At 36.0% G+C, this 13,214-nt stretch overlaps 1 protein-coding gene across 1 annotated transcript in view; it reads right to left on the bottom strand.

Annotated features, from left to right (window-relative positions):
* LOC126977068 (EH domain-containing protein 3) overlaps positions 1-13,214 on the bottom strand; it is a 43,614-nt gene that overhangs the window by 2,577 nt on the left and 27,823 nt on the right. Inside the window, exon 2 of the mRNA XM_050825763.1 lies at positions 30-200. Coding sequence (XP_050681720.1) covers positions 30-200 — 171 coding nt within the window. The remainder of the gene's footprint in view (positions 1-29; positions 201-13,214) is intronic.

Raw genomic sequence — 13,214 nt, 5'->3', positions numbered from 1 at the left:
GTGAGTGAGTGAGTGCGGGCGGTACGTACCGGCGCCCGTGAGCTTGCCGTCGACGGGCCCGAGCGCCTGGAACAGCTGGTCGTAGCGCGGCTTCTCCCTGCTGCAGATCCACTCGGGGTCGCCGTGGCCCGCGTCTGCTCCCTCTCCGCGCCCGTACCCGAACGGCGACACTTGGTCCTCCACGCCCTCGAAGGCTCCTCCTGGAACACACCACCACCAAATTAATCGTGGCGTTCATTGATTGAGCGTTTCGTTGTGCACCACGAGTGAAACATTAATGAGATGAATATTCAGTCTAAATATATTTCATACTTAGTATGAGAACTATCATTTTATCCTAAATTATTATGTTATTGTTTCAATTATTTCACAACGACATGACAGCAAAGTTTATCTTGTTAAAAAGTTAATAGTAACTGTTTGGTGATATCAGCATGGTGTTATTCACTATAGCTTACTCCGATCTGATCAAGCAATATCGGCAGATGACTACTATGCCTAACTACGAACAATGATAGCAAAACTAGCAGTGAAACAGCTCCGACTCATGAATCGATCTCCACCATTATTGTTCACCGTTTAAACTCTACAGGAATTGGAATTAGAAACCATTCGTTACTATCCGTATTCGCCTATGCGATTATTCGACTTTGCTGTTTTTTTTGTGTTGCTTTGGCAGCACAAAATGCCTTCACACAGTTTGTCAAATCTAGATCACCACTTTTCTATCGCAAAGGCATAAATGACCTTCCTATTAGTTGGCAGCAATGTATAAATAATAATGGTAATCATTTTGATTAAATAAATATATTAAATAAAATAAAAATCAATTTAAAATTTTTCAGTACAAAATTGGCAAAAATTTCATACTTAACTTAATCCCTAATATAATAGAGAATAGATAACCCTCTTAATATTAGTAAAAATACTTTGATTAATACTTTAGATTCACTACAACAATATTAGTAACTGCGTTCGAGCTTGTTCTTCAAATGATAAGATCGGATTATCAGCACCGCGCGCTTGTCGCTTCCTGTTGTGGCGCGGCCGCGGTCCGCCACGGCCCACTAGCATTACTTTTTCCAACGATCTCCAATTCTAAATAGTTATCATGCTCAGGCCACACCTTCCGTGTGAAAGCAAAATAACCACCAAATGTGGCACCAAAGAGTCACGCTCCAACATCAACATTGTAATTATTTTCATATTTTTAAGACATAACGATTCATGGATTTATGTTTTCCAGTTTGAGTTTTCTTTTAATTCCTTTACATCTTGTTCACTCAACCGGTCGGCGGTCGTTATAGTTTCTTTTACATTTTACATTTCTGACATTTGATTTGCACTTGCGTCAGCGAATACGCACGACTGTGATTTTAAAATTAATATAAACAATATAATTAAGATAAATTAGATGTTTGTTGAAAAGATGTTGAAAAGAACTTGTTTGTATTTTGTCAACTTGTTATTTTATATTAATTTGTGCAAATTTGGTATCATCGAAAATAATGGTTACTTGCTTTGTTTTATAAAATAACTGTAAAATATGGATTATCGTTACAATAATAGAATTCCAGTAGGAGGTAATATTATAGTTAGGAGGTAGTATTATTATTATTTGAAGAGGGTGGCTATTTCCTAGTCCTTATGATTCCTAGTAACACCGCGTCCATAATTGAACTATTGTGTTCGCCACTCATACTAAAGCTCGTTGTCAAGCCCTGCTGCCTTTACGAACCGCAGTAGTTCCTTGACGCGAGTGTTGCAAACACTAACTGGTGGCACGAAGTAGTCGCCAAAGATTGTGTTACGCTTTTGCATTAGTGGGCCGCAGTCGCAGAGTAGATGAATAGGCGTTTCATCATCCTCAAGGCAGAACCTGCAAGTTTTGTCGCTTTTGATGCCGACCACACTGAGGTGCTTGTTTAGGCGACAGTGCCCTAGTGAGTATGCATAGATTTTTTCTGTTCAAAGATCCCTATCTTCATTCGCATAGCTACTGTTGCATGCCCTTATCAGTGCTTTAGAGTGGTTTAAACCTGAAGAGTTGTTCCAGCGTTTAAGTGCTTCTTGTTTACATTGGTTACTCAGGGTGTGTCGGATGGCGCTCTTAGGCAGTCCAATGGGTTCCGGACCATATTGGACTGCTTTAGCCCCAGCTCTTGCGAGCTCATCGGCCATTTCATTGCCTATGATTCCGGCATGCCCTGGGACCCATCTGAGAATCACTCTGTTTTTCATGCCTAATGAATTCAGGCATTCAACGCAATTATTGACTAACTTAGACGTCGTCAAGTCAGCGTCTAAAGCCAACAATGCTGCCTGACTATCAGAGTGAATGTATATGTTATGATTGAAGTAGCCTTTTTGGATATTGGTTTCCGCGCATTCCAAGATGGCGTACACCTCTGCTTGAAATATGGAGGTAAAGCTCCCCAGGTTTGTGCTGGATTTAAACCTGGGGCGTTCTCCATAGACCCCACAGCCAACTTCATTTTCCATTTTGGACCCATCGGTGAACGTCCCGTCCTTCCACGTGACTTTGTTGTTCATCCAGTCGTCCCTGGAAGGTAGTTCCACGATATAGTGTTTAACAGAGATTAATTGTGGAATCATCTGATCAGGTAACATGCCTAATATGTGGTCTCGCAGAACTGAGTCTTCTAAAGTCCTTAGCGCTTGCGACATCCAGTTACATGAACCCCCCTGGGCGATTGCCCTCAGCATGCTTGCCTTCGCCTCTTGCTGTATGAACAGTGGTAGAGGCGGTAGGTTTAGCATTGCTTCAATGGCCGCACCAGGAGTAGACGTCATGGCCCGGTTACCAACATACAGGCAAGTCTCTGCAGGCTATTTAGGAGGTAGTATACATAAGTATTACCACTTCCGTTTAGATTTGGTAAATTGATCAAAACCAATGTTTATAATTAACGTACTATGTACATGTACTCAGTATTGAGTGGGTACAACTGCCGTGCTCTTGATTGCGGCCCTCAGATGATCAATGAAGCTCATTAAATGTATTCCGTTAGTTCAGCTGGTTAGCGAACTACAGATATTAAAACTGTTTGTTGCATATTTGTATGCAACAAACAGTACTAGTACTAGCTATGTCCGATACTTCGACATCGCGGTGGCAACATGAATCTGTTTTAGCTATGTTTAGCTAATCTTTTATTAAATTGATATTATTGTTACTAATGATTTAGACCTTCCAATATATATGGAGTCTGTTAACTAGCGTTAAACACTTGATTTGCGGAACCAATGATATAGCGCTCTTTAATCTACGACAATTCTTCTCTTGTACACCATAATCGATGGAATGTGCGGCCAATCTCTGTTACTTTCGACTTTCAATCTGATGCCATTATAAATACCTTCGAGATAAAACGTCTCTATGAGGATAATAAGTAGTTGTTGTCAATGTTTACGCGCCATTCAACGCATCATTCATAAATTTTGGATACAAATTTAATCTCCATAGATGTCTTATAATTCCACATTGTTAACTTTATAATACAAATAAAAAATATGTTAAATCCCAGTAATGAGAAAGATTGACCAATACTTTTATTTTAAGACAACCTGTTATGGATGAATAAATTTTATATTATGCATTGTCGATGTCGAAAGCAAACCTTATACTGCAATGTCACTACTTAGTTAAGCCTTTAACAATACCATGTTCCATAGCCAACAATGGTTTTTTCAGCAACATTCAACAACGGATATATTGAATGCAGCACCTTACAAACTAATTTGTTAAGTACAGCCATTGTAAAATACTATATTTCATTGAAAATAGTGGCCGTTGATTTCTTACATGTTATTCTCACGAGCTAAACTATTTAAGAATATATTATAGTAAATAGTAATTTAAAAGAAATATTTGTAGTGACGAACAAAAGCGCTTACTCTAAGCCTAATTGAAGACAGTTAATTTGACTTTAACTTTAAAAGTCATTGCCGATAGCCACTTTTTTTAATGGCCCTAGGAACAATATTGTATTTTGTGCACGGCCACGAGCCAGTCAATATAAATTTGTCAATTTAGTCAAATTGTTGCACATACAAAAGTCCAATAAGCCATATTTATATTATATGTTATATTAAAATATATCATACCAAGATATATTGGTGCCCGCTTTCACTACAAATGCCAAAAAGATACCCTGGAAAAGATGTCTGTGTCTCAAAGACAAAATTTAACAAATTAAATTTATTCCACGGAATTTAACATTTTAATAAGCAGCTTCCCGAATATGTAAATAAAAATATTAAATTTGAGTGTTTGTCTCTCTCATTATAGGTTACCTTAACTTATTAGATACAAATACATTAAGAGCGTCAAGGAGTTACCAAATTTATCCGCAAACTAATAAATAAACGTACAAATTTTCCGCTTTATAATATGATTGTGATTTTTGATTATAAAAGTAAAAAACCTCCGACTGGACAGAGGGCCTCCCATCAACTTTTAATTAGCGATGCGATTCCGATGCAGTTCAGTTTAGGTACCTAAACTGAATCGCTAAAATTCGTACCATGAAGTGCTTTTTACTGAGTGGCGTTTGGATCGCTTATGAAGAATGAACGAAATAAGTTTGTCTGTGGTCCGCGGTGTGAGAAAGATATGATCGTTGCATAAGTTTGTCTCTCTTACTCGAACCATATGCGTTGAGTTTCAAAACCTAAAATATGATTTTAGCGTTTTTTTTTTGCGTAGAAAATGTATATATTTTTTATTAATGTAGATATTTTCAATATCGGCATTTATTTTCAGTATTTTGTTTTACAAAAAAGTCCAATAAAGTATTCTCATGTCATCTTTCATCAATAACATTTTCATTTTCTGTACGTTTTCACTATTTTTTAAAAGTTATTAACAACACGATTCACTTTCCTCTAAGGAAGTAGCAACTTTTTTCGAATCGTTCACTTTGACACATAAGCTATCCAGTTAAGATTGAAATATTAGTTCATAGTACGAATGAATGAACGAACTAAAACAGTTTGCGATCCACTTTCCGACTTGATTTGACGTCAACCTAAATTAGATAGCTCTAATCACATCGTGGTACGAAATAGCAAAGCACTTCATTTTAGGTTGTCAATTGAATCGCAATAAGAGTTCATGGTTGGCCCGCAGATCCTGATTAGAAAATAGGGACAGATTGACAAACGTTTTTACGTTACTTATAGCAACCCTCTCTTTCGTCTGGGTTTAAAAAAATACCTAACAGCTATTCCACTGATGACACTGTCCAAATCGGGTTCTGAATTCAAAATAAGCAGCTTAAACTGAAACGTTTTTACATTGCTTACTACTTATTGATTATTGATTTTGATACACATGTTTGGACACCTTTTACACAAAAATATGATGCAGTCACCCTTTGATATTATTTTATAACTAATTGTAATATTTTTATAAGAATAATATATAATAGTAATATATTTCCCGCGTGCGTGTGTGTGTGTGTGTGTGTGTTTAGTAAGAAAATTGAAAACGTTGGTATAATACATAATTATAGATTTTTAGTGCATTTAGAAGTTTTTCTGTATCATTATAGTTTAAAACTTATAACCATTCGAATATTACATTATTCAATTCAAATTCAATCTCTTCAGTAAAATTTGTAAGTATTCCGCCACAGCCCCAGGACTTTGTAATATTACTGGTATACGAACTAACCTAAATTCGTGGAATTAATTCGACGAACGCATTCACCAAGTAACGACCCCAATAACAAGATAACAAGTGGGACGATAGTATATCCTTAGACGTTTAACTGAGATATGAGGGTGGCGGTAGAATGATCACGGAGATAACTGTAATGCACGTAATCATACCAGAGTATAACAAATAACAGCAACAGTGAACGAGTGCGGTGTCCGGTGTATCGGGGCGCGTCGCTCGTACCGATGAGAAAACAGTTCATTGGCCAGGAGTCACGACACACGGGAAGGTCGCTCGTGATATCGAGACGCTGGCGACGGCGGGAAGGTCACGACAAGGTGATGTAGAGCCGATCGCTCAGGAGGAAACGCATCCGCCGCCCACCTCGTAGCTGACGGCTCCATCCGTAGGTCGGACATGACAAGCGGCGACCTCGGGCGGATCATCCTGCGTAACTCGCTCATTACCCACTGCAGCTCAACAACACGGGCCAATTGAAAGATGTAAATTACAATTAGGTATCGTTATACTAGAGCTAATTTCATGTTTTCTGCGGATCTGTTACAATGTCTTTTTCATGAAACAGGTAATTAGAAGTACAAGACCCGACAATTCGAGCTGCTCTGCTTTGCACGCGGTCAAATGTATCGAGCTGATACTGGGGTGCGCCAGACCAGAGATGACAGCAATACTCCTTATGTGGCCCGACCTGCGCTTTGTACAGCGTTTGAATGTAGGCCAACTTGAAGTATTGCGGTGCTGCGATTTGTCTTAAATGGGCAATCGCATGAGATATCGAGACTCAATATTCCGATACGAAATGTTATTCAAAAGCGGCGATACGACAAATGGTATTTTGAGTGGTAAACGCGATACTAATCGAATTCAAAACCATTGAAACATTTATGTCTCAGGGGGCTTCTATTTTTTCCTGCCGGTGGGCGCTCCATTTTTTTTTTGCTAGGTTGGCAACCCTGGCACTGAGACGTAAAATTAACAGCTAATTTTAATTTTATTTTAAATAATTAGAAATATTGAAAATAAATAAATCTTGATTTGCTATTGTGTACATTAAAGTTATAAATTATATAAAATAAGTGTGGAATATCGCAATAATCTCAAGAAGATAATGTAATACTAACTTAGTTGTACCGGCCCAACTGTCATATTACAAAATTCAAAAAACAAAAACGAGGGAAGTATTTTGTTCTATTTACTTACAACTAATAGTTGTTAGCGTTATAGTGCGTTGTTCGTTTCGTAGCTATAATAATAATAATATGTCATTTATTTCAGGCATTTTAAACCCATTACAGTAAATTGAATAAGATCTACTTAAAAATAAAATTGTATACATCACAGTACTTAATAATTAAATAACTTTAAACTAAAATTGCCCCAAAGGGGGGTTCGTACAAAAAGTAATGAGCTGATAATACTATTTCCAGTTAATGTCACGATGCACCGAAAGCCAGTAATGGTGTATAGGATTCTCTGGGTGCTCAGACCATACACTGAGAATTTCGTTTTCGGATTCGCGAATGCGAGACCAAAAAGCAGCAACTCCTGATCTTATCACTGCGAAATAATCGGGGACTCTGGCGTCGGCAAACATGCCCGACGCACTGCAATATTTGGGCAGTCTCATCAGAATACGGTATGCATTATTATACTGCACTTTGATGCTGCTTCGTGCAGTTTTAGTGCAGTTGACCCAAAGCTGACACGTGTAGAAGCATTGACAATATGCTCTAAATAGTGTCAGCTTCGCCTCAGGACTGCACCGTGCAAACCGGCGTGCGAGCATATTGCATCGAACAGCCAGAGCCCTCCGCTCGCGTTCTATATCTTCGCTATCACACAAATTCTCAGTTAGGATATGCCCCAAGTACCTGAATTGGTCCACTCTATCTATGGATACACCGTCTAAAAAGACCATCGGAATTTTCTCCAGACCTTTCTTAGCCGGAAACACCATCATTTGTGTTTTTTTTACATTATATTCTAGGCCATGCTGCCCTGCATATTTTTCACAGATAGCCAGCAGTTTCCTGAGGCCTCTGATTGAGGGACTTAAAAGCACCATATCGTCAGCGTAGCTGAAGTTATTCACGCACGTTTTCCCTATATGACAGCCAACTCCGGCATTCCTAAGTTCCACAATCAGATCATTGACATAAAGGCTAAAGAGGTCCGGAGAGGTTAGCCCTCCTTGACGCACGCCGCACTCTAATCTAAAGTCATTAGAGATGGCGTCGCCCCATTTTACATAATTTGTTTGGTTTTCGTACCAGTATCTCAACAGATCTACAGTTTTTTGCGGTACATTCGACCAGGTGAGTTTTTGCCATAGTAATTGGTAGTTTACCAGATCAAAAGCTCGGCTCGGATCTAAGAAGCATGCGTATACAGCGGTGTCCCTACGTGTGTAGTAGCTAACTGTCGATTTGAGAGCAAATATAGCAGAATCCGTTGAGAGACCGGGACGAAAACCAAACTGCGCATCATCAATCTTTAAATTACGGTTTACATCCGGGTAAATTAATCTATATATACAATTTATAACACTTTTGCACTACTCACTACATTGGCCCTGTTTGTCTCTCTCAACTTGACAAAAACGTGGAAGCTGAGCTGAAGACCACAACATCAACTGCCGCATACAATATTCACCATCATCCTTCTTACACTAAACATACTAATAATAACAAGGAAAAATATAATTAACTTCTCATAGTAACTAATCGAATTGGCAATTAACCATAGTAAACCATTGAGTTCTGCACTTTTGGAGTTAATTTCTAGATTCTGTAAACCTGTATCCTCTTCTCACATACTATTATAACAAGATTATACATAGCTTTATATTTTAACAGTTACTTAACTACTGCCTACAAGTTCCCAAGACTTCAAGCCCAATAAATAAATATAACAAGATTATACATAGCTTTATATTTTGACAGTTACTTAACTACTGCCTACAAGTTCCCAAGACTTCAAGCCTCACTATGCAAACCCGGAAGGCTACCATGAAAGAAATGGAAAACAAGCTGAGCTGTGCTGCTAAGGAGCTAAAGAAGTCAAAGGATCTTTGTCAAACACTTTTAAATGAACGGGAAAAGTGTGAATTGGAGATCCAAAAAGTATTTAAAACAAACTCTTCTCTTAAGTCCGAGCTGGCAGACATGCACCAAAAATGTTTAGATTTAACCTTAGAAAGGGACAGCTTACATAAAATCATTATTTCATTGACAAATGTAGTTCTGAATATGAATGGGCTTTAAGTCGAATAAACATACTTGAGTCTGAATTGTTTCAAAAACAAAGCATGGTGACTGTAGATTTAACAAATGAAAGCTCCACTCATAATAAGAATTATATTACAACAAATTCCCATAAAAAGATAAAGAAATATTTAAAAATCAAAAGGTTTATAGCAAAAAGTAGCAAACTCCTTAATAACCAATTCCTAGGCCAAAAATTTTGTAAAATTAGGTCAAAAAACCAAGATATGCTGAAAAAATTACAAAAATATAATAAAGAATTAACAGAGTTCCATGCAATACATAAAATTGATACAGATATATTAAATAATAAAATATCTTCTCTAGAAACAATGTTGCAAAACATTACTCAAAAATATAATTCAGCGCAGGAGTAAATATCAGAACATATAAAGCAGGCTGATTGCTTAATTAAATTAGGCAATGAAAACATGGAAAGCTTTGAATCCTTTATAAACAATAATAATAATATGTGCCACTGCTCCAGCACAACTAATAAACATTCATTAGAAAATTATCAAGACCTAAGCGTATCCCCATTAAAAACTAGTCAAAGTATGGATACAAGTGCATCAAGTAGGTTTATATTATTTTCAGACAAAATTGGCCAAGGGTTTGGACCTTTATTAAATAATGCAGTTGCAAAGAATTGTGAGTTGATAAATATATGTAAACCCAATATAAATTTCAATAACCTCATAAATTCCATACCAAAAAAATCTAAAAGAAAAAACGATCATAGGTATAATGTTTGGTAATAACTCATAATATTAGAAATAAGGACCTAATTAAAAATATAGAAAAATTAATTAATATTTCCAATAACACAAAATCTAAAGTGATGATGTGTACATTTCCATACTCCTCGGATTTGACACAGGAGCAAAATAGAAAAATATTTAAATTAAATACAACTTTGTATAATGCGACATTCCACAACAATGAAAATTTAATTTTATTTGACACAAATAAATTCATTAATTATAAACTGAAAATAACCAATGGTAACCTATACCTACCATTTAGAGTTAAGCGACAGCTGGCTACTTTAGTAGCTTATAGTCTTAGTCAACAAACTACTTCCTCTGTAGTTTTATTTAATAAACATGCCTCTATTGGGCAAAATTGTAAAATAATCGACATACAAGCCTCTATTGGGGAATGTATTAGTATTAATGTACAAAAATATAATAATGAAGATTTTTCTTCAATTAATTTAAATTAAGTTATTTGACAACGGAGGACAACTCTTGCAATATCATACAAAATAGGCAACATTCACCAAATATAAATGTTACTGCTATAGATATCATAATATAAAGTTCATAAATATTGTTCACCAGAATATACAAGGTATCTCAAGTAAGGAATTAGAAATTGAACTGTTTTTGAGCTGCTGTAATATAGATATATTATGTATTACAGAACATTGGCGTAAGAGTCATCAGCTCCAGTTTAGTTTTAGAGAACATAAAGTAGTCAGTTCGTTTTGTAGAAGTAGGGCAATACATGGAGGTTCCCTAATTATTATTAATAATAGATTAAAATGTAAAAATAGAAGAGATATTGTTAATCTCTCTATAGAACAACTAATTGAGATAGCTTGTATAGAACTAGAGCAATTTATTATTGTAAGTGTATACCGCCCCCCATTCATATGATGCAGTGATTATATGAACAATTCCAACATAGAATGGAGGAGGTACTATCAAAATTTAGCAAAACTAGCAAGTCAATTATATTGTGTGGAGATTTTAATATAAACTTGCTTGAACCTTCGGCCAATTGTACTAGCCTTAAAAATTTATTTCAAAGTTTTAATTTGTTCAATGTATTTTGGGAACCTACTAGAATCACTTCTACAACAGCAACCTGTTTAGATAATATTTTTACAGATGTTACTATTACTAGTAAACTCATAATTAATAATCTTCAGTCCGAACATAGTGGGCAATTATACCAGTTACGGGTAGCCGTCTTGAGAGGTTTAGAAATAATTTGGTAAATACGATACCATTTTTACACTGTGGTGAAACTGCTAATTTTCACTATAACTTAGTCTTCAATTCCTTCTGTGAGGAATTTGACAGGATTTTTACTCCAGTAACGGTGACAGTAAACAACAAACATAGTTTTAATGATTGGGCAACAATGGGTATCCACAAAAGTCGTAAACGCTTATATATTAGAAAAATGTAATGTAAGAGTTAGAAAAAGATAAAATATAATATGAGAAACATTACAATAATAGTGAAGAATTTAAAATATATGTAAAAAAATACTCCAAGCTCTTTAACTACTTTAAATGTCATGAAGCGAAAACACGTTTCATTGCAGATAAAATTAAAAACAGTAATAATAAACTAAAAGCGACTTGGAGTGTAATTAACAATGAAACTGGTAGATCGAATTGCTGTAACACCTCTATCTGTTTAAATATTAATAATCGCGTTATAAATTCGGAAATAGAAATTGCAAATGAATTTGATAAATACTTCTCTGAAATCCCGATTGTCACGACCAAAGACCTTAACTCTTCGCCAAAAGCAGCATATGATATGCTTAAATTACACGTACCAGTATCTTCCACTGATTTGAAATTTAAGTATGTTACAGGTAGCGATATAATAAAAATCTTCAAATTAATTAACCTAAAAAATACAAAAGACCTATGGGGCCATTCGACTAATATTGTAAAATACATACTTGACATTATAGCACCTGAATTAGCAATAATATTTAATAAATGCATAGATGAGGGTGTGTTCCCTGACCTCATGAAATACAGCAAAGTTATACCTTTGTTTAAATCGGGCAGTTCTTTTGACCCTGTTAATTTCAGACCTATTTCAGTGCTGCCTGTTTTTAGTAACATTTTTGAAAAACTTTTGCTTCAACAGCTACAAATGCATTTTTGTAAATTAATGAACAAAAATCAGTTTGGTTTCACTAGGGGCTTATCAACAATTAATGCGGGTACTAGACTCATTTAGCGCCTGGGAAGAGTCACAGCATTTGACTGCGTCCACAATGAAACTTTACTCCTAAAACTAAAGCATTATGGAGTGAAAAATAGAGCCCTAAATCTGTTAAAATCATATTTAAGCGAAAGAGTTCAGATAGTCAATGTAAATGGCAAACGGTCTTCGGTTAAACCTGTGGAAATAGGTGTTCCACAGGGTTCTATTCTCGGTCCTTTCTTGTTTCTTATATATATTAACGATCTACCGTTTGTGGTAGATGATAGCCATGAGATTGTATTGTTTGCTGATGATACTTCACTTATTTTTAAAGTGAAGCGACGTGCAGATATTGATGACGAGGTAAGCAATGCACTCTCAAAGATAGTGCGTTGGTTTGAGACGAATAAACTGCACTTAAACAGTAAAAAAACAAAGTGTTTACGGTTCATTACACCAAACACAGCTGAGTTACAAACCAACGTACTTATAAATGACCAGAGATTGGAACTTGTGGACACTACGGTCTTCTTGGGTATCACGTTAGATAAAAAGCTTCAGTGGGGTCCACATATTACCCATCTAGCAGATACTCAGCTCTGCGGCATATGCTGTTAGAAAAATTAGAGAGTACACGAATGTTGCGACCGCTAGATTAGTGTACTTTAGTTATTTTCACAGCATCATGACGTACGGTATATTACTATGGGGTCATGCTGCTGACAATGATATAGTGTTTGCACTGCAAAAGAGAGCTGTTCGTGCTATATATCAGCTTGGTTATAGACAGTCTCTCAAAGAAAAATTTAAAGAAATAAATATTATGAATGTTCATTGTCAGTATCATAGTCATGTTCACAAAAATCGTCACCTTTTTGCTCTTAATAGTGATTTTCATTATTATAACACTAGAAATAAGGGATTGCTTGTAACTAATTCTAGTAGGCTTCATAAGATACATAATAGCTTTAAGGGTAAATGTATACACTTCTACAATAAAGTCCCAGCCACTGTTCAGGCATTATCTATAAATAAATTTAAATGTTTTATAAAAAAATGGCTCTGTCGTAAGTCCTATTACTCCACTGCTGAATATCTAAATGATCGGACTGCCTGTGACTAGATTGTGATTATTTTATAGCGATAGAAATGACTGTACAATATTGTATATTTTTATTGAAAAGAGCGCAAAAAAAAAGAATGTTGGGAGAGTTTCATGCGCCGCTTCTTCTCTCTCAGAGCGCCATTTGTTTCCGAAGTGGTAGTAGTATCTAGTAGTATAAGAAA

The sequence above is a fragment of the Leptidea sinapis genome, chromosome 2, assembly GCF_905404315.1.
Source record: "Leptidea sinapis chromosome 2, ilLepSina1.1, whole genome shotgun sequence".
NCBI classification, from domain to species: Eukaryota; Metazoa; Arthropoda; class Insecta; order Lepidoptera; family Pieridae; genus Leptidea; species Leptidea sinapis.
This window is presented reverse-complemented; position numbering and strand designations above follow the sequence as displayed.